This window comes from Hevea brasiliensis, chromosome 8 (genome assembly GCF_030052815.1).
Source record: "Hevea brasiliensis isolate MT/VB/25A 57/8 chromosome 8, ASM3005281v1, whole genome shotgun sequence".
In the NCBI taxonomy this organism is placed as follows: Eukaryota; Viridiplantae; Streptophyta; class Magnoliopsida; order Malpighiales; family Euphorbiaceae; genus Hevea; species Hevea brasiliensis.
This window is the reverse complement of record NC_079500.1, coordinates 4,868,473-4,889,644: the sequence shown is the minus strand read 5'-3', so window position 1 is coordinate 4,889,644 and position 21,172 is coordinate 4,868,473. Positions and strand designations below refer to the sequence as shown.

Here is a 21,172-nt window from a genome sequence, read left to right as displayed (position 1 = left end):
TCTCTGCTGTTTATATATATATATATATATATATATATATATATATATATATATATATTCTGTGGTCTAGATTCCAGGTTTATATTTGGAATAAGATGCATATTCTTTTACAGAAATGAAGGCAAATTACACATTAGGTATTTCTGTGCCCACTTCTCTCTTTTTTTTTTTAACATTTCAGTTCTAATTAATTGATCCTGCCTTAATGGAAAAATGACAGCTTTGTGCTAGTCGGTGTAACTTATCTAGTTAGAAATTGTGTTGTATTTATTGGCTCTGATCTTCAGATGAGATGATGGAAATGTACATGTTTTATTTGATCATAGAATCACTACAAATTTTTAATTTAAAAATGAAATTTTGTTTTTACAGAAGGTTTCAGGTATTATAGGAGTGAAATTTTTCAATGGATACTTATGTCCATCCATCATACTTATGAATAGAAAAAAAAAATGATGATATTATGCAAGTTACCTGTCAGTTTCATGCATGGATTTTTTTTTTAACTTTAATTTCATGCATGGATTTTTTTGTAAGCTTTAATTTCATGCATGGATTTTTTTGTAAGCTTTAATTTCATGCATGGATCTAGCTTAGCATTTACTTCTATTTATTCGGATAAGAGTCCAACTTTATGAAAAAGGCTAAAATTGATAAAAAAAAAAAAAAATTCAATTTAATTTTGATTTAGGGTCTGTTTGGTTTAACTGTTGAATACAACTGATAATTAAACTGTTAGCTGATAGCAGATACTGTTAGCTGATAACTAGTAGTTGATGATAGCTAATTTATGTTAAATGTTTGGTAAAACTATGTTTAGCTGTTACTGTTGATATGAGAAATGATCAATAAGGATATATATTATATAATTTATTTTATTATTTAAATAAATATAAAATTATAAATTTATTATATTATATTATTTATTTTATTATTAAATTAAATATATAATTATCAAATTAATATATTATATTATTAAAATAAAAATATAATTATTAATCTATTATATTATATTATTTATTTTATTATTAAAATAAAAAAATAATTAAATAATTTAAAAAATACATTATTATGGTTGATAAAGAAAAAACTTATAATTAATTTTAAGTTTTTAGATATAAATAAATATTTTATATTTTATGTTATTAATAAAAAATATTTTAACAAAATTGAAATGTGTTAATTAAAATATTAAAATTATAAATGAAAAAATATAAAAATATTAATAATATTAATTTTTAAATTAAATAAAAAAAGATAATATGATCAAAATAAAAAATCAAATCAAATCAGCTATAAGCTGATGAGGAATAGCTCATTTTTTAAAATTTATCAAACACTCTGGCTTACCTGTTTGGGTGTTTATTAACTATCAGCTGCAGCTGCACCCAACAGGTGAACCAAACACGATCTTAGTCTTAATTAAAATTGGGTTTTCCTTATGGCAACTTAATTAATTAGATAACCTCTTATTGGTGGTCCACCTCCAAACTCTAGCATAAGTAGGGTAGGCTATGCAAATGGAGAGACCTCATTTCATGTTGTCTTTGATTTTTTACCTAACAAAACTATCCTTTCTTTTTAATTCAATGGGGTGCAATGGATTTTGCCTTTTCCTTTTTATCACTATGAAATGTGAATAATCCTAAAATAAGTAGATGAAAATATTTGAACTCTAGATTTTTTCAAATTTCTGCACTTTATCTCTTTTTGAATGACAAATTAGATGATGCTCTTTATTTATTTAGACTATTGATTATGAGTTGTAAACCATTAAATTGGTAGTTTTAGATGGTTTTAAATTTTAATAATAATAAAAATAGTTTAATAATCTTTATATTTATTTTATCATATTATATCATTTAATTAAATAAAAAATTGATAAGATATATTAAATACAATGTATTAATAAATAATATTATACTCAATTCGAACGGAGTGTTAAAGGTAATGCTGTACTCAATTCGAACAGAATGTTAAAGATAAAGAAATATCATAATTAGTTATAGTGGGAGTTATTGGCTAAAATGAGTTATTTTCGATGTCAAATTAATAAGGGGAGAGGTGAGAAAAAAATATATATATAATGTTTAATCTGATACATCAATAAAGATAACTGAAAAATTTATTATCCTAAGTTTAAAAAAGTCTTATGAGCATTCCGATCAAGTCAAATTTTATAAATTAAAATTAAAATTTTTTTAGATATTTTAAAAACATATGTCCTATATTTGTTTAATTTATTCAGAATAAATAATTTCATGGTTCTTTTCAACATTGAACTCTTTGATTAATAAAAAGGAAAATCATGTTAATATTTATCAAATATATTTGATAACCCAGATTTCGAGCATATAGTGATCACTTGGTGCAAACAAAACCTTTAATGTTTTGAAAGAAATACGAATCAATCATATTAATGTACGTTACGTGGATATTGATAATTTTAATTTATATATATTTTTAATTTTAATATATATAAATAATATAATATTTACTTTTTTATATAATATAAATATAAATATATAAAATAAATATAATATATATAATTAATATATATTAATATATTATAATTTATCTTATAATAATGACTATTTATTATAATATTAAAATAATAACTATCAAATAAGTTATAACTTCCATGAAATAAAAAATATCACGTGATAATACAAAAAAAAAATACCTCGTATTAATACCTGTATCAACTTCTTGAAAATACTTGTCTAATATATATATATATATAAAGGCAAAAACCCGTCCCTTCAACATGGTATTATTGGTCTAATATTAAAATCATAAAGAAATTGTCTTAATTAATTTATATTATTCAAGAAATTCCTTCATGACGTACACATATTATATATATAATTTTAATAGCTAGGTCAAATTCTAACATGCATGTGTCTTCCAAATAACCAAAAAAATTAAAGAAAAAAAAAAAATCTTTGATGGTTTGAAATTTGATAGGAAAAATGTATATGAAGGCACTTAGAAATGAAGTATATGAAAAAAACATTAATTAATAAAAAAAATTACATATGAGTTTTTTTTTTTTAAAATTTAATAATTCATTAATAAGTATCAAAATATAAATATATTAGAGGAAAATAACTTTGTAGAGAGTAATTAGTACTTTTTAATTTTTAATGAAAATAAAATTTTTTATAATATTGTCATTTCAAAAATTTATTATTTATGTAACTGGTAAAAGAGTTAAATTAATAAATTCCAATAAAGAAATACATCACATTATCAAACTCTATCGATAAAAGATCACCGCTCATAATTCAATATATAAAGTCTCAAACTAAAAATGGTTAATAATTCATATTATATTTTTACTGCAAAAAGGCCCATTAAATACCACAAGAAATTAAAATAAAATAAAACTCTACTAAAGAGAGATAGGCTCCAAATGATAAGAGAATAAGACCTTAATATTACGGAGAGAACCTTAATTTCATTCTAACTGACACAAATTTGAGAAGATTAACTTAAATATATTTTAAATGGACATAAATTTAGGAGTTTATTAAAAAATAAAAAAAATTCCTTTTTAAAATTTTTAATTCACTTAGATATATATAGACCAGTCTTTTTTAGAGTATTCAATATAATATGTTCAAAAAATTAAAATTTAAGTATTTTTTATATAAATTAAAATTAATGGGCAATAATAAAATAACACTAAAAAGTAAAGGATAATAAATAAAATTAAGTCAAAAAATTCCATAAAAGTAACCACAATGCAATTATTAAAAAATAAAAATAAAATAAAAATTTTATCTATTATGACTCATGCCACGTGGCAAAATAGAAAAAAAAGGAAAATATATGAAGGCAAAAGCCTGCCCCTTTAGCAACGTAATTGCATGTGTGTATAACTTGGACTTGGCGTTGGCCTAAAAACTAGAATTAAAGAGGCAGTCGGCTCTTAATTAACATCATTATACAATGGTCTTTAATTAATTTAATATTATTCAAGAAATTCCTTCTTGACGTGCACATATTTTTTTTATTATTTTTTTTAATTTTCTATATAATAATAGCTAGGTCAAATTCTAACACGTGTCTTACAAATTTAAAATTTAAAGGAAAAAAAAAATAGTTTGATGGGTTGAAAATTGGTATGGAAAATGTATATGAAGGCACTTAGAAATGATGTAATATATAAAAAAAAATTAATTATCAGAAAAAAAAATTACATATGAATATTTTTTTAATAAAAAATTTAATATATGAATTAAAATGCTGTCTGATAAAATTATGGTAATTTTATTAAGTCGCACTAATATTTACATCATGATGTGGAATGTAATTTTTTTTATATTAATTTAATATGTTTAAAATAAATAATTATAAAATAATTTCAACGCAAGGTAATAATTTTAATATTGAAAAGTGACATAATCATTTTTTTTTTTTTAAATATTGGGAATGAACACATATAGAATTTGAACAAAAGGTTGGGATGGGGTTTTCAATGAAGTTAAATTGAGGTTTTCAAAAGAAAGAAAGTCAATGAATTCTCGAATAGTTTTATATCATATCATTTTATAATATTATCTCGTCTATTTTTTATTTATTATATTTTAGAAATTATTTTATTTATAATTATTTATTATTTAAAAAAATATTTTTTTTTTATTTTACGCTTATTTTTATTAAATAAATAATTATTTATATAATTTTTTAATTATAATTTATTATAATTTAAGTAATTTAATTATATTTATTATTATTTTATAAAAACAATGAAAAATCACGAATTTCTTAATGGCATGTTGGGTTATCTTCTTCTTTAATTAATAAAGGTTTTTGATTGGTCTGTCATTTTCCATTTTTTATTGTTAGGCTTTAATTATAACAAAACCCAACTTAAGAAATGGCTGCGGCGTCGCTTCCTCTCAAGTCCACTCCCAAAATTGACGCACGACTGAAAACACTCAAATATTATTAAATTAAAAGTTAATTCTTAATATTTTTTTATCATAATTTGATAATATTTATATCTATTTAATTACTAATCATAATAATTAAATTTTTAGAATCAATGAATTATAATTTAATAATACTAAAATCATCTACAAATTAAAATTATAAAATTTTAAATTAAAATCTCAATTAAATCTAAATAAAAAATTACGACATTGAAAGTGATTAATTGGAAAATAAACTATATATTAAGATAATTATGTTATGCAATTAATTAATTAATTAATTTAGTCAACTAGATCAAAGTATCTATCTATCAATATATATATATATATATATATATATATATATATATATATATATATATATATATATAAAACAATGTAAAAAATATTATTAGGTGTAGATACTTATGGCAGAAGATAGAATATACTAATACCATTCTGGATCTGTACAACTTATTCTAGAATGTCAAATTCATATTTAATTTGTTCCCCAATTATTTTTTTGATTTCTTTTAATCTTTATCATGTACTAGATAATTTTGCACTAATAATAATAATAATAATAATATCTAGATTTAAATTAAAATCAAAAGGTTAATTTGATTGGTAATTGTAGTTGAAATTAATTAAATTAATTAAAGGAATAATTTGTAATTATGTTATTATGAATTTGCAAATTAAGGCTTCGTTTTTTTTCGTAAAAAATGCTTTTTTAAAAGATTTTTTTTTTTTTGTATTTTTTAGCATGTAGATATTCAGGAAAATAAATTAATGAGAAATATATTTTTGATAAAGAAAAAAATTAATTTATTTTTTTAAAAAATATCTTCCGTTTTTTTTAAAGAAAGACAATTTTTATATTTTAATAATTTTATTAAAATATGAAAATATTTATATATGACATAAATATATATTATTAATTTAACATTATAACTAAATAATGAAAAATATTTTGATAGAAAATATTTTCTTAGAAAATAATTTTCATAAAAAGTATTTTTTATATATAAATTATTTTTTATAAAATAAATATAACAAATTAAAACTTAGTCTAAATATTTATTTTTTTTACAATTAATGGGATAAAAATTTTCAAAGGAAAGTGATAATTGAAAATTTTAAAATGCACAAAATATATAATTTTGCTGTTTTTTTTTTCTTATCAAAGAAGAAAAATATATATACAAGGATAATTAAATCTAATTTAGAAACTTTAATTAATTAAAAATACCATTTAATTAAGGTATAACTTGTGTAGATGGAGAGAGAGACATTGACTTTGGTTTAATTTAGAAACCCAAAAATTTACATTGGAGATTAGAATATAAAAATATGTAAATGCTTTGAACATGGCGATGGAGAAGAAGCCGAGAAAGATACATATACTTGTGAGGTCTTCGAGTAACAATTTCAAGATCTCATCCCAAGGTTCTTCTGTTATGGGATTTCGTTGGATGAAGATGATGTCAGAACTAATTTATTTTATCTTAACTATTTTTTATTAATTTCTTTCCATTTCTTTGCTCAAAATCATCAAAATGAATCTGGGTTTTGATTACCTTTTTATATTTTTATGTGGGTGTCTCTTATCTTTTATCCACACACCTAAGAAAGAGGCTTTATGGTGAAATTACAATGTTGCTCTATCTATTTTTAGTCTCATGAGCATAGCTTGATATTTATTTTTTGGATTTATCAATGTATTTTTTTTAATGTTTATTTTACAATTTATAAAAAACTAATCATTTTAGAGTTTGTAACTGTCTCTCTCAATAATGCTTTTTTTAAGAATTGAACCCGAGTTCATTTCTTGAGATTATAATAGATTTTACCACTGCACCCAACACTTATTGGTTAAGCTTAATTTGATATTGGGATAATGTGATATTGCAAATTAATTTTTATGCATTGTATTAAGCTATTTATATGATCAATATTATTTATGTAAAGACAAAGAAATTCAGTTAAAGAGATGAAGAGTAAACTTAGTATATATGCAATTCATTTAAAATTTCTAATATGTAAATAATTAAGAGGTTAAAAGGGAAAAGACTTTGATAATTTTTTTTTTTTAAAATTCCAATTTAAGAGGCCTTAATTTTACAGCAATGCAAGCTTGCTTTATAATTAGGGCATTAAACAGGCTGTTATATGTTGTTTAATTAATTAATTATGTATAGGTTGCCACTTCAAACTCCAAAGGCTACCTTTATGTTAATGTCAAGCAATATAAGTGGGGCGTTTTGGGGCTCATTTTAATTAGTTGTCCATAGGCAAGATTAGTCTTATTTTTATTTTATTTTATTAATTAAACTATCAATTTTAAAATAAATTACAATGTGAATAATTTATCTTTAATTAAGTTGAAGAGATAAATTGAGCATAATACTTAAAAAATAGCATGTAATATCTTTTTTTTTTTTACTTTAAAATTTAAAATTAATTTGCATATTCCTTTTTTTTAATAGAGAAATTAGGGGAATAAAAGTTTGAATCTCACCCTACCAAATATTACTTTCAGCTATTAAATAAGTCTATGTGATCCCTTAATCTACCATAAAGGCAAAACAAAAGGGTGAGTTAACAGAGGTTTAATATTCATTTGCTGCATAGAGAGGAGACCTCAATAATGAAACATTTGGATGCCTAGTTGCCTAATTCAGTAAAGTTTATTGAACTGGTTATTGATTCTTGTAGTTTAATTAATTGAGGTTAATTAAGTATCCAATTAAAGTCAAAGCTTAGATGCATCCTAGTGTGTCTAATTATACTTCTCTGGGGCAAGAGAATTGACTTTGGTATACCTCAAAAGCAACATTCACAGAGAAAGAGAATAAAAAGAAAGAAGAGAGAGATATTGCATCTTGTAATCTCTCAAATGGGTAGAGAAGAAACGAAAATGGATATTGATCTTTCCCTGAAAATAGATATTGAAGAAGAAGTTCAAGAAGTTGAAGAAAATGGTGAAGAAGAGAAGGTAGATTTGCAAGAAACAAATGATAACGAAGCAACAGCAACAACAGTTACCGGAGGAGAAGAAGCAGATGATTCTTCTGTAGAATTATCCTTGCAAGATAACACCAAGACAGAAGAGGTATGTATATGTAGATACATATACTCCTTAGAAACCCTACTTTCTTTAGCCTCACCATTGCTAGCTAGTTGAATTCTCCTCTTCTCTATATTATGCTCTATCTCATGTGCATGCTTATAATTGCATTAATAAAGCTAAGCTATATGATCTATGTCTGCCAGTTATCAGCTCTGCAGATGCAGATGAATAGAATGAAAGAGGAGAACAAAGTCTTGAGAAGAGTAGTAGAACAAACCATGAAAGATTACTATGATCTTCAAATGAAATTTGCAGTTATCCAGCAAAATAACCAGAAGGTATGTGATTAATTAACTTTCTTGAATTGATTATTCTTTGATCTTTTCAAATCAAAGATTAACCAATTACCATGCATGGTATGGATTGGCAAGAAATATACATTCTTTTCATTTAATTCGAGATCAATATTTATTTTTTTTTACATGAATTTTACTTTTTTTTTTTTTAAATATATATAGGATCCACATATCTTTCTCCCAATTAATGTTAATGACGAGAAAGCTCTTCAAGAACCAAAGGGATCAGTTCCAGAATTTTTGGACGCTAATAATCATGGACGTTTAGCTTCTTTACCAAAGGATAATGATAGGATTCTTGGAGAAAAAGATTTAGGCCTGTCATTGAGGCTGCAAATTGATCACTCAGATCATCATCAAGAAATAGAGGAAGATTATAAAGAAGAAATCAACAAGGAAGAAAATGGAAACCATGCGTCGGTGCCCAATAATAATAAGCTTCAAAGAACTGATCATCACTTGGCTGGACTCACTAGTCATGCAGCTTCTCTACCCAACAGAAAAGCTAGGGTTTCAGTCAGAGCTAGATGTCAAGCAGCAACAGTAAGTTGAATAATCTTATGTAACTGATTAATTCCTTCCATTTTAATTATACCCTTTTGCAAATTCGATAATTAGATAATAATTTTAGCTTTTATATTATAGATGAATGATGGCTGCCAATGGAGAAAATATGGGCAGAAAATTGCCAAAGGCAATCCTTGCCCTCGAGCCTACTATCGTTGCACAGTAGCTCCAGGATGCCCAGTCAGGAAACAGGTTGATTAATTAGTCTAGATTTTGATATAATCACAGTTCAAATTTTCTATCTAATGATTAATCACATATTCTTATTTTCTGGTTTTGTTTTTCATAGGTGCAAAGATGCCTAGAGGACATGTCAATTCTCATAACAACCTATGAAGGAACCCACAATCACCCACTTCCTGTAGGTGCAACAGCCATGGCATCAACTGCTTCAGCAGCTGCTTCCTTCATGTTATTGGATTCTAGCAATCCTCTATCTGATGGAATTCATAATTTCACCCAATCATCACTCCCATATCGTGGGGGTGGGGCCGGCTCTCATCACATGTTTTATCCTTATTCGTCACCTTTTAGAAGCATAAACCCTAATGATCCTTCTAAAGGGATTGTTCTTGATCTTACACACAACAGTACTCATGACCATCCTCCACAAAAATTCCCATTACCTAGCTCATCATCACATCTTTCAGGCCAACCCTTGTTTTCTTGGATGCAAAACAAGTCATCAAGTCACCAAAATAGTGGAAATAACACTAGTGCTGCTAGCCTTAGGGATGAAAGAGGTTGGAAAGGTGAAGATCAAGACAAATCACTAGCTGAAAATGTTACTTCTATTGCATCTGATCCAAAATTCAGGGTTGCTGTTGCAGCTGCTATCACATCTCTCATCAATAAAGAAAAGGGTACCCCTCATGCCATGAGGCCTTCCTTGGTTCCTATTAAGGAAGGAGAAGTTGGTAGCTCTAGTACCAAGAATTGGGTTCTTGAATCTCTCTCAGCTGCAAGTGGTAAGCCAATCAGAAATTCATCACCTTGAAATTAAAGAATCTGTATAAGATCAATAATTTCTTCAAAAACATCAATTAGAATATACAAAAATTATGTAATATTAAGTACTTGTTTAGATTTGGCTACTACCGAATAAAATTCATACCAGATTGATAAATTTTCTTTTTTTTTTTTCCAAGCTTTTCTTACCTTTTTTTTCTTTTGTATAATTACCTGAATTTAATGCGATTTAAGGAACTATGAGCTTCTTTCCTCTTTTTCTTGGAGTTTTTCTCTTATTTTACTCAAACAAATACACATTGCATGAAGCCATGACCATTCACCACAAAATAAGCTTAAACATGATTAATAATCTTTTATTTTATGTTAATTTTTAAAGTGAATAAAAAATAAATTTTGTATTACTAAATTATCTGTAACCTCTCCATTAAAGATTAAGAAAGAAGTGCATTTACTAGTTTTTGAAGTCTGAAAAAGGATTTTTGGCAACAAATGCTGCCTCTATACTGTCATTTATTAATACCCAACCCCAGCCTCCCAACCCTTCTCAGCCTCTCTCTCTCTCTCTCTCTTCTGAGGGCTATAGCTTGACCCCACTAAGAAGAGATGATGGCCAAACTTTGGGTAGTTTCCCTCCTCAAATTGAATATCCATAGACTTTCTGCTGCTTTTGATTTAAGCAATGAGATTTATAATTAATTACAATAACATATAATTGAAATTAATTAATTAATAGCTATGCTCCATGCTTCTCTCTTTTCTTTTATATTTTTGCTCCTATGCCTTAACTGCAAGCAGGATTTCAGGATCTTCAATGCATATAATATATTTATTAATTAATTATTAAAAATCTTGAAGACAATATTAGAAATGAGTCTAATGATCACAACATGCAGTCTTACTGAAGTTTTTCTGAGATCTGAATCTGATTCTGATAATTAAAGCAAACTATACTACTCATTCATATTAGGGGTGTGGGTGAGCCTTAAAGCCAAAGGTATGTAAAGAAGGTTTTTATTTTTTATATTTTTTTATCATAAAGCAAAAACTTTGAAAAAAAAAATGCTGTGTTTGGATAACAAAAGGGTTTTGAGTTTAATTTTAGTGACATTTGAACTTTGTATTTATAATAAATTAATACTATTAATCTAAGAATTAAGTATTTATTTTATAATAAATAAATTAAGATTATTGTATTCAAGTAATGTAATACATTTAAAATTTCTATAAATATATAATTATCTTTTTAGTATTTGTAAACTATTAAGTATATGTTAAAAAATAAATAAATAATTTTGTAAAATTTATTTTATATACTGAAATAAAAAAAAACACATCCTTATTAAGTTAGCTAAATTGATTTTAAATTTAAAAACTTTTTTTTATAAGATTTTGAATTTAATTCTCCTTATTATTAAAAAAAAAATGCATCGATTGACTAATTGAACCAACCAGATTAATTGGGTTACACCGATTCATTGGTTCAACTATTAAGTTGATTGGGTTACACTGAATTTATATAATTTAATTATAAATCTGGACTAATTTGAGATATAATTTACCAATTCATCAGTCCAATTAATCGATTCAATCTGGATTTAATAACTATAATTTCCTTATAGTAAACAAATTTTTTTTCTTTGGTTTTGAAGTTGAAGTGTTCCTTATCAACTAGAATATATATATATTATAATAAAATAAATTTTATTAAAATAAACTTTTTAAAGTAAATTTTTTATAATTTTTTATTATTTACAAGAGAGTAAAGGTTTTATAATTAAATTTTAAAAAAAATAAATAAATAATGAATTTAATGAATTGAAAAATAAAAATTTTTAAGAACTTTTTAGAATTTTTTAAAAAAATTTTACTTAAAAAAAAATACAAATTTTTTAAACACAAGCCCATAATCTTATCACTTTAAACATCTCATTATTTTAAGCGCCCCAGACAAGGCGTAAAAGAATCTTGATCGTGGCTATGGGCTTGTCTATTCACCAATGGCGATACAATGTGGGCCTCTCCCACTCATCACAAATTTCCCAAACCCTCGAAAGGGTTTCTCTCCAACACGACCACACCCCTCAAAGACACACAGACACAGCAGCTTGTTGTTTCTGTATTTTTGAGCTTGTCGCATTTTCTTGAAGCAACCAACCATCCCAGATATGGGTAGTACCACCGCTATTGACAAGACTGAGGAAGAGCTCCAGCGAGAAATCGATGAACTCCTCCACCAACAGCGCCAGGTTGCCTTTGCATTATTGTTGTGTATTATATGTTTGCTAATTTTGTGGGGATTATTAATCTGTTTGTGGATTTTCCTGTTACAGATTACGGAGCGGCTACGCGATCCTCGGGGGCTCCGAAGGGGAGGGTTGTCTGGTGCTGGTCCTCGGAACTTTGCAGCCAATGGGGTTCGCCAGCGAGGCGTTGTTCGACCTGTAGTTTTTTTTTTTTTTTTTCTTCCTTTCCTCTCCTGGTTACTCTTTGAAGCTCAATTTTATCATGTTCTTTTCAGTTTTGTTGAATGGGAATTTGTGGGTGTTTTTCAGGCTGATAGGAACGATGCAGAAGATCAACCTCCTGCAAAACGGCGGCTTTTGTCTGCTGTTGTCAAGGTGAAACTATTTGGCTTTTGGAGGAACTAGAAGAAATAAGGGGTTTATTATAGTTTAAATTCCATGTTTTGTGTTGTTCTCGGTTCAGAATGACTAAATGAGTAGCCGTTTTTGTCTTATAAGTGAAAGAGTATTGCCAACTATTGGGATGCCTGTTGAGTAGTTTATTACCTTCCATTATCCTGTTTATTTGAGTTTTTATCAATTTGGGTATAAAGGTGGAGGATGGAGAGATTGTTGAGGACCCTACAGTATCAACGGATTTGAAGAATAAGCAGTCCGCTGAGGAGGATGTTGGAGCGGCCATAGAGGATCAAAGTGATGGAAAACCAGCCATTCTACAGCAGAGTGGTTGGTCTAGGAGGGATGGCAATCAGAGACCAGGAAAGAGGGTAAATGCCAAGTCTTTTGTTGTTTCATAGTGTTTTTCCAGTGGATGCAAATAATAATTTTTAATTGTGAGTTTGTTGGTAGGAGGCTGAACTTCCAGTGGCTGAGCCTGTGCCACGGGTGTTGCCAAAGGATGAGGATCCAAGCTTGGTTAGCAGAAATAAAAGAATGTTGGGGCAACTTTTGGTTACTTTGGAGGTATGTGTAAATTAATTATTTGAATTTTTTTTTCTTACGGGAAAAGTATGTTTTTGTAAGCAAATTTCCTGCCTTCTATTTTAAAGGGAATATGATTCGTTATTTCTTATATTCCTGTTATTATTTGAATCTGTTGTAGAAATTCAGAAAAGAAGATATGAAGCTTTCAGGGACAGAGGCATATAAGCAAAGGTCAAATGCTTTGTTAAGAGTGAGTATATTATCCCATATCAATCCAGCTGTTTCTGTAGCAAAGCATTCGTAGTGAACTAGTGGCTTGGCTGTATAAATGTAGTTCTATCCGAGGGCTTTATCTCTGTGACATGAAAGTCAAGACTCCCCCACCCCCAAAGGCTTACTGTAAAAACTATTATTTTGCATGAGAGTTTTGAGCTACAAGTAATTGAGTGAGAATTATCATTGTATAGCTTGTCTTGGGGTTTGCAGATCTTCTTACAGTTGGTAGAGTGAACAATACATTCATAGTTTTTGTTGTTTTCAAAATGGACATGTTGTTCCTGATAATGAAACATGCATTTGTAGCCTCACAAATGAAAAGATTTTTGGAAAATTTTAAGTATTATGATGTTATTGTGCCTGGATAATGTCTCAAAACTCCCCTTAGGCTGAGCAAAGAGCACGAGAAGAAAGTGAAAGGTTGAGGCAGCAAGAGCGTGAACAAATTGTTGAAAAGAGGAGGAGAGATCTGGTTTGTTCTATACAAATTATAATTGTGTGACGAAACCTTGAATAGTTTCTTTTTACCTTGTAGTGTAGGGAATGATCTTTATTCACTCTCTTTATTGTTTTCCCTCTATTGCGACAGACTCTTAGAGCACGTGTTGCTGCCAAAACAGAACAAAAGAAGTTGGAATTGCTGTTTCTTCGGTGGAGTGAGCACCATAAAAAACTTTGCAATTTTATAAGGTATGTTGCTCTTCCTTTTTACATAAACTCTTCCATGCTTACTAAACTCTTTGACAATTAATCAATCATATTAATATTTTGCTATAACTCATTCTGTTGCAGGTTATTTTTAATTTTGGTCCACAAGTGTCCATGTTCACAGTTTTATTGAGACAAAGATAAGTTTCTGTTCATGTGCATAGTAGTGTTGAAGGAACTTGATGAGTAAATGTTCCTGCTGCTTTGCAGGATTCTAGGTAGAATTACTTATTACTTTCTTCATCACTTTTGATGCATTGTTTAATTGTTTCTGGGATATGTTTTTCAGGACTAAGGCAGAGCCTCCAATTTATTATTTGCCTAACAAAGCATCGGATGAAGATGCAACATTGCTTGAGCATTGCAAAGAACAGGTTAGTTTCCTGCCATATCTGTTGTAATTGGGGTGTCTTCCTTAGGCCTACTGGTCAACGTGCAAGCATTTTGGATGCTATACCTACATCATTCTCCTAGCATTTAAGGAAACGCTAAATGCCTATGGTGGTGTATTTTTGTATGCCTTGTCTGCAACATTTTTTATGGAATAGGCAGGGATTGTGTGTATCGGTGTTGCGCTACAAATAAATGTACTCTGTTTCTGAAAGAGTTCCCTGCAGGAGGGAAAAAAAAATTAACTGGGTGGGCAGTGGTGCTTCATTTGCTTTGTTGGGAGTTTGAGCAATCATCTTCCTCATATTACATATTTATTCTTCTCTCTATTGTTTAAGTTAGAGATCCTTTATTTTTATTATTAATATTATTTAACACCCCCCTCCCCCCTTTTGTCTCCTCACTTTTCTTTAGGGCCCTCCTCACAAGCATGGGGAGGGTTGGTGGTCTGGAAGGTTTTGGAACATAGTAATCTCCCAGTAAATTTGTGTAGAATGTCTCACACCTCTGTTCATAACATTTCAGACATTTTCCGAATGGAAGGCTACCAGGAGAGAGGAACTGTCTGAATATCAGAAGCAGATAGCTGAGCAGTATCTTGGCAATGTTGAAAAGGAACTAGAAAGGTGGCAAAATGCAAGGAAAGCAAGGAGACCAAACAATGATGCAAATTTACAGGAATCGATGGACAAAGAATTGGACACCCATAGGCTTGAGCATGGTCCCAAGACAAGAAAGATCCCTGGCGGAAGCAACAATGAAGATGAAGATGATGTAGAGGATATCAATGTTGGGGAGGATGACATGATGGATGATGTGCTGGTAGTTGATGATAACAGTAGAAGGGGTGATGAAGCAGCCAAGCCAGAAGCTGGTACCACCAGTCCACATCCTGATAATATTGATCAGTGATATTGAAGACATCCAATCAAATCCTTTATTCAGGTTATTCCCTTACTAGTGTATTTTACATTCTGTATTTTGCCTGCCTTTATGTAGGTTTTCTTCCCTTCTTCTTTGGTTTCTTTTATTCATTGAGGATGCATAATGAATTGTTATATTGAGGGACTTAAGTAAATGTGGTTTTCCTGATCAACTCATATTGAGGGAAACATATATAATTCCTATTTGATAATGTCATGTAGCTGTAGGCCTCCATGTGAGGATGAGGTTTTTGGAGCAGTAGTGTTGAAGTTTGTTGTCCCTTTTAACTGGTACAATTAGGTTGGCACTGGCACGCACTGTCAAGCGGTTGCACCCCAGGCCCAGTCTACTTTCTCCCTTTACTATTTTTGTTTGAAAGCCATGCACTAACACTTTAGTGTGTTAATGAACGAGTAGCAACAAATTGTACGGCCTAAAAAAAATCAGAGGGAAAGGAAATGCCAGCCTCAGTTCCAAGCTGCTGTAGTGCTTCTGTTCTGTTAATGCGCCGCTGATACATATTCATGAAAGTTCATAATAGCAACGTATATTAATAGAATAAAATTGAATTTTTTTTTTGTTCAAGTTATTTAAAATTAAGTCTTAGTATGTAATAAAAAAAAAAAATTTAATTTTTGGTATTTTGCAAATCTTTAAAACTTGTTCTTTTAAACGGTATTGAACTCCTATCCTAAAATGTTACAAAATTAATACAAAAATCATTAAATTATTATTATTATTATTTAATAATTAAATTTATTTATTAATTACGAATTTCTAATTCAAATATTTATTATATTAAAATGAAAAATTTTATTTGCACGTATAATTAAATATTTAGAAAATTTATAATTTTATAACAAGTTTTAATTAAATATTCAGGTAAATCTCTATTAATAATGATGATTTAATATTGCAAATAAAATTCACTTGGAAGCCACTGATCCAACATATATTGATCTTATTCATAAATATTTTTGTAATGCTTAGTGGCATTAAAATAATGCTTTGCGTGATTCTCTCAATAAGGATTGGGAGAAAACCCCATTAATATTAATATATGGTGTCCCCATAAAGCTTTCCTACTTAACTAAGTAACCTCACAATTTCTTCCCTAAACTCATTAGAATCTGAAGAAAAATAAATAAATAAAATCTAATGAAATAATAGATTAAAAGAAAAAATTCACCGCTGATTTAATATTACTGTAAAAGTTATTATTAAAAAAAATTAAATAAAAATTTTAAAAAATAAATTTAATAAAATTTAATTATGAAATACGAACATAACAATATATATATATTTTTAATTTATTCAAAAACTATTTGCATATCAATTTTCTTAACTCAATATAAGCAATTATTTATTATTATTATTATTTATCTGTCAAGCAGTCGCTCTTTACTCAGACTAGCTCTTCCGCTCTCCTTTTCCCTTCACTCTCTTTCTCTCTCTCTCTCTCTCTCTCTCCACCGCTTCAAAAGCAGAGGAACAAGTGCTGTAGGGAGAGAGAAAAGCTAAGTAGGAAGAGGGAAGAGGGAGAAAAGAGGGGAGGAAGGAGGAATCGCAAGTTTCACATCCGCCGGAAACTAATCCCACGAAATGCCGCCACCAACGCAGCCGAGCATTAGCCTGAACGGTGACCACAGACCACCACGCCCACCGCAGAGTTCAAACTCCCATCCCCACCAACACCATCCGTACTACCCATCAGCGTCTTCTTCCAACTCAGCCTCCTTGAAAGGCTGCTGTTGCTGTCTCTTCCTCCTCTTCTCCTTCCTTGCTCTCCTTGTCCTCGCCATCTTCCTCATCATCATTCTTGCTGTCAAGCCTAAGAAACCCCAGTTCGATCTCCAACAAGTCGGCGTCCAGTACATGGGCATCTCCGCTTCCAACCCCAGTTCGTTTGACCCCACCACCGTCGCCACTGGGCCCACTTCCGCTTCACTCTCTTTAACCATCCACATGCTATTCACCGCCGTTAATCCCAATAAGGTTGGGATCAAGTACGGTGAGTCCAAGTTCACTGTTATGTACCATGGGATCCCTTTGGGGAAGGCTTTGGTTCCTGGGTTTTACCAGGAGGCCCATAGCGAGCGACAGGTAGAGGCCACCATCTCCGTCGATCGCTATAGCTTGTTGCAGGCAAATGCTGCTGAGTTGATCAGGGACGCCTCGTTGAATGATAAAGTGGAGCTTCGGGTTCTGGGTGAAGTTGGTGCTAAGATCCGTGTTCTAGACTTCGACTCCCCTGGAGTACAGGTCAGCCATTATTAGCCAATTCCTCTTCCTTTTCTCTTTGTTTTCTTCTTCATAATTTTTAACTTTTGGTATCTAATCTGGGCATGCCTTACATTAAATATCCAACGTTGCTCATTTCTAATTTTGGCTTAGTTTCTGAACTTTTGGATGTGGGTTCTTTTCTGGCATAGGATTTTTAGTTGCTAACTAATTTTTGGCTTCTGGGTTCTTTCCAGCATAAGATTTTGAGCATTACCCTACTGAGTTTTAATTTTTCCAGTTCCCTAGTAACCCTTGGTGTGAGTTCTTCCCATTTCAATTACTGACATTTCTTTTGGGTATCTAAGTTTTGGGTCTTCTTGGTTTTTAGCTTTATCTTTCCCCATCTGGATATTACACTACTCGGTACTCGTGGTTCTAATTTTAGCTTCAATTTCTCCTCATCTTTGATTCTCTATTCATATATATTTTTTTGGCAATCAAATTTTGGCTAAGCTTTCATTGGAGAAATGGGTGTTTGGACTCTGTTTAGTTTTCCGGTTACCGCAGTCGTGGGGGGTTTGGTCGGCCGTGTATCAGCGAAACCCACTACTTTCTGTCGCACTCTTGCTTAGGAATTTCTCTGTGCTATCGTGCGCCACCCTATTAGTTACTGTATCAGCTAACGTGCACCGAATATGGGTGGTTGTTCCTTCGGAGCGCATGTTTTTTTTCTTGGATTCTTGGAAGGGATGTTCTTGCTCATTTGCCCTCTTTGTTTGGCCTATTTATATATCTAATCTCTCCGGGCACAACTTTTCTTTGCTATGGCGCCCTTCGCTTTTTGGTGCACTCGCATTGGTGATCCTCATGGGGTTTCTTCTTTTGTCCCGTTTCTTTCAAGAAATTACCTCTCTTTTCAGTGTTTTGAAAAGCATCACAAAAAAAAAGTTGAGCAATTCTAAAGCTTTAATTTCGGTGTTGATTGCCGCTAATTGGTAATTACCAGCATAATTCCTTTCTTTTCAAGCGCTTTCTTGAGATGCACCAACAATGTCGAGGCAATGTGCAATGATATTTCTTGCAATAGTTTTTTACCATGGTTGGCGCGTGATGGTCATTCTGTCAGAAACCTATCCTATACCCACATGTCATTTATTCCTCTTGGCTAATGTGTCTACTTCTGTGTGTATTTTGACTTAGGATAAGGTTGTTCTTGATTCTTGCATAGCTATATGTTAGCGAGAAATTTAAATTATTAGGCAGGAACTTGCCAAGTTCCCTCCTCCTCACATGTATTGTAAATTTCATATGGTGGATTCACACTCATCTGGGAGAGGCGAATGTATTGTGGTCCTACCTAATACTTCTAGCAATTATTAGGTGCTCTCCCAGTGCCCTGTACTTACGTTTGAAGGAGGGATTAAAAGTCTACCATTTCATTGCCACAGTCACAGCTTTGGTAGCAATATAGAATAGCAAATGGGCATGGACTCTTTTTTGTGGCAACAAATGTCAAACTGCATTCCTCATATTTAGCCTTTAAGGAAGAAAAGGGGTCTTGTTCCGTTCTTAGCATGTGAATTGGTGACCTTTGTGGCCCCTGTGGCCCCCTAGGGGAGAGATATGATGGGATCCAATGTTTGAAGGAGTTGGAATTTTTCTGTTATCTTTTGTGGGGGTTCTTGTATTAGGCATTTGGGCATCATCCATTTATTGCCTGGACTCTTCCTTAAGCCTGCATGTGCCTTTCATATTAATGGGGTGAAGATCTATTAGTTGCAAAGACACTGTGTTTAGGGACAGTCCGGTTGTTAAAACTGAGAAATCCAACGTGGAGCTATTAGCCTGGGGGAAATGCTAAAATTGCTGGATCTTTTTAGGGCTGATTTCCAACTTTGTTGCTTGCTTCAAATTGTTGGTATCTGGAAATGGGCATTTTATGTAGCTTCAGGACTAGGCAGGCAGAGAGGCTCTGCTGATGCCAATCATTTCTCAGTAATGTCATTGTTCACAGTAACAGTAAGAAGAAAATAAAATAATGTCTCTGCAATGTGTCATGTCAGATAGGAATTCATATTTTTCAACACATTCACGTCATTATGCAGGCTATAATTGGCGCGTGGATAATACTCGCCTGAAAAGTTGCCTGTTTATCAACTTGCTTTTTTGACAAAACAAGCAAAAACAAGAATCCATGTGTTTATTTATTTATTTATTTTTTTATCTTCTCAAGAATCCATGTTTTTGCTACATTAAGCATTAGTTCTCTGGCATTTCTAACCATTCTCATCCAAAATACAAGAACACTGCCACAAGCTAATTAATAAATAATTTTTAGATTAAATACTTACATTAAAATTACATATTTTTTTAATTAATAGTCACCACATTAGCAATTCAATGGTCAAACATAAAAAAATGATATTTTTCAAGTACTTTCAAGTATAAAAGAAAATAAAAATCTATTTCCATTTCCCACCAATGTTTGCTAGCATTAATATTCTTTTTCTTTATATCTTGTTTTCTCTTCAAAAGCATCTAATTATAGTTTGGATGAACAGGTATCTGTGAATTGTGCAATAGCGATAAGTCCAAGGAAGCAATCTCTTACTTACAAGCAGTGTGGGTTTGATGGATTAAACGTCTGACTAAGCAGAACATGGCCAAAAACAGAAGGCAAAGAAGAAAAAGATTATATATATTTTTTTCTTTTTTCTGTTCCCTTGTTTAGTTTTTTTTAGAGATAAGCAAGTGAGAGTGGAGAAAAGCAAAAGAGAAGGCTAGAAAGTAGAAAGCAGGTTAAGACTGGAGACCCATATCCTCACATGGAGGATGGAAGGCAAAGATGGGTGGTAAAAAAAGAGAAATGGGGATATTCTAATGGGAAATCAAAAAAGTTTTCCCAAGATTTTTCAGGTTTTTATATTGGTTTACTTCACTTGGAAGAAAAAAAAAAACTGATTGCGTGTAAAGTGTAATTCTCATGTAATGCCATCCACACCTAATTAGCTTGTTTGTTTCTTTCTTTCTTTTCTCAAATTTGGTGTGTCTTCTGATCCTCTGCAAAATTTTCAGTATTTTGCCCCTTGTGAACAAGTTTTTTTGCATGGATCTTGTTCACCACATGCTATCCACTAACTATTTATATGATGACACTAGTTTATCTTTATAAAAAATAGCCATGATATGTGTTTCTCTCTTTTATCTCTTTATATATATTTAGAGAGAGATAGTGTAAAACATGATTAGCAAAATTGGAAATTTTTGTTTAAATCTGGTTGATTATAGGTTTCAAACATAATTATATGAGATCTATATATTTAATAGGTGAGTCTTATCATATATTTTATATCTCAGGTCTATGATAGATTGAATCTAAGTAAAGAAAATTTAAGTAAAAATTACGAGTCTAGACATTATTTAATAAAATTTTAATATTATTTATAAATTAAATAATTAGTTTTTAATTTAAAAAAACTAAAGAGATCTAAATAAATTAATTAATAGTAGTTAAAAATTTTCATAATTTCATTTTTTTTAATGATGCATTTATTATGAGGTCCATGGTGAGCCTACTGGGCCTGGCCCAATATTGAC

The 21,172-nt window shown here is 30.1% G+C and overlaps 3 protein-coding genes and 1 non-coding gene across 5 annotated transcripts; all 4 read left to right on the top strand.

Moving 5' to 3' along the window:
• The first annotated feature begins 7,796 nt into the window (after positions 1-7,796).
• On the top strand, positions 7,797-10,107 carry LOC110650756 (probable WRKY transcription factor 9). Its single transcript, XM_021805880.2, has 5 exons — positions 7,797-8,034; positions 8,196-8,330; positions 8,511-8,891; positions 8,994-9,107; positions 9,205-10,107. The coding sequence occupies exons 1-5, from the start codon at positions 7,819-7,821 to the stop codon at positions 9,910-9,912; spliced, it is 1,554 nt and encodes a 517-aa protein (XP_021661572.2). The 5' UTR covers positions 7,797-7,818; the 3' UTR covers positions 9,913-10,107.
• A 1,802-nt stretch (positions 10,108-11,909) lies between these two features.
• Positions 11,910-20,614, top strand: LOC110650753 (uncharacterized). 2 transcript variants are annotated; one of them, XM_058151024.1, is made up of 11 exons: positions 11,910-12,133; positions 12,218-12,328; positions 12,440-12,505; positions 12,724-12,897; positions 12,980-13,093; positions 13,233-13,304; positions 13,719-13,802; positions 13,920-14,020; positions 14,328-14,412; positions 14,954-15,373; positions 20,137-20,614. In XM_058151024.1, exons 1-10 carry the CDS (start codon positions 12,053-12,055, stop codon positions 15,338-15,340), a joined length of 1,275 nt encoding a protein of 424 aa, XP_058007007.1. In that variant the 5' UTR covers positions 11,910-12,052; the 3' UTR covers positions 15,341-15,373; positions 20,137-20,614. The 2 variants fall into 2 exon arrangements, with proteins under 2 accessions (XP_058007007.1, XP_021661569.2); XM_021805877.2 differs by lacking the exon at positions 20,137-20,614 and having other exon boundaries at positions 14,954-15,610.
• On the top strand, positions 14,584-14,737 carry LOC131182756 (small nucleolar RNA snoR135). Its single transcript, XR_009151016.1, has one exon. It is a non-coding gene; the product is annotated as a small nucleolar RNA snoR135 (small nucleolar RNA).
• On the top strand, positions 16,732-20,614 carry LOC110650754 (uncharacterized). Its single transcript, XM_021805878.2, has 2 exons — positions 16,732-17,614; positions 20,137-20,614. Exons 1-2 carry the CDS (start codon positions 16,955-16,957, stop codon positions 20,221-20,223), a joined length of 747 nt encoding a protein of 248 aa, XP_021661570.2. The 5' UTR covers positions 16,732-16,954; the 3' UTR covers positions 20,224-20,614.
• Positions 20,615-21,172: the final 558 nt, after the last annotated feature.

What these genes read in the sequence shown, in the direction of transcription:
- LOC110650756 (XM_021805880.2), top strand. Translation starts at nt 7,819, where the DNA reads ATGGGTAGAGAAGAAACGAAAATGGATATTGATCTTTCCCTGAAAATA. An exon ending in TCCAGCAAAATAACCAGAAG is followed by an intron (nt 8,331 to 8,510) that starts GTATGTGATTAA and finishes AAATATATATAG; the next exon opens with GATCCACATATCTTTCTCCC. An exon ending in CTAGATGTCAAGCAGCAACA is followed by an intron (nt 8,892 to 8,993) that starts GTAAGTTGAATA and finishes TTTATATTATAG; the next exon opens with ATGAATGATGGCTGCCAATG.
- LOC110650753 (XM_058151024.1), top strand. Translation starts at nt 12,053, where the DNA reads ATGGGTAGTACCACCGCTATTGACAAGACTGAGGAAGAGCTCCAGCGA. An exon ending in TCCTCCACCAACAGCGCCAG is followed by an intron (nt 12,134 to 12,217) that starts GTTGCCTTTGCA and finishes TTCCTGTTACAG; the next exon opens with ATTACGGAGCGGCTACGCGA. An exon ending in TTTTGTCTGCTGTTGTCAAG is followed by an intron (nt 12,506 to 12,723) that starts GTGAAACTATTT and finishes TTGGGTATAAAG; the next exon opens with GTGGAGGATGGAGAGATTGT.
- LOC110650754 (XM_021805878.2), top strand. Translation starts at nt 16,955, where the DNA reads ATGCCGCCACCAACGCAGCCGAGCATTAGCCTGAACGGTGACCACAGA. An exon ending in TCGACTCCCCTGGAGTACAG is followed by an intron (nt 17,615 to 20,136) that starts GTCAGCCATTAT and finishes TTGGATGAACAG; the next exon opens with GTATCTGTGAATTGTGCAAT.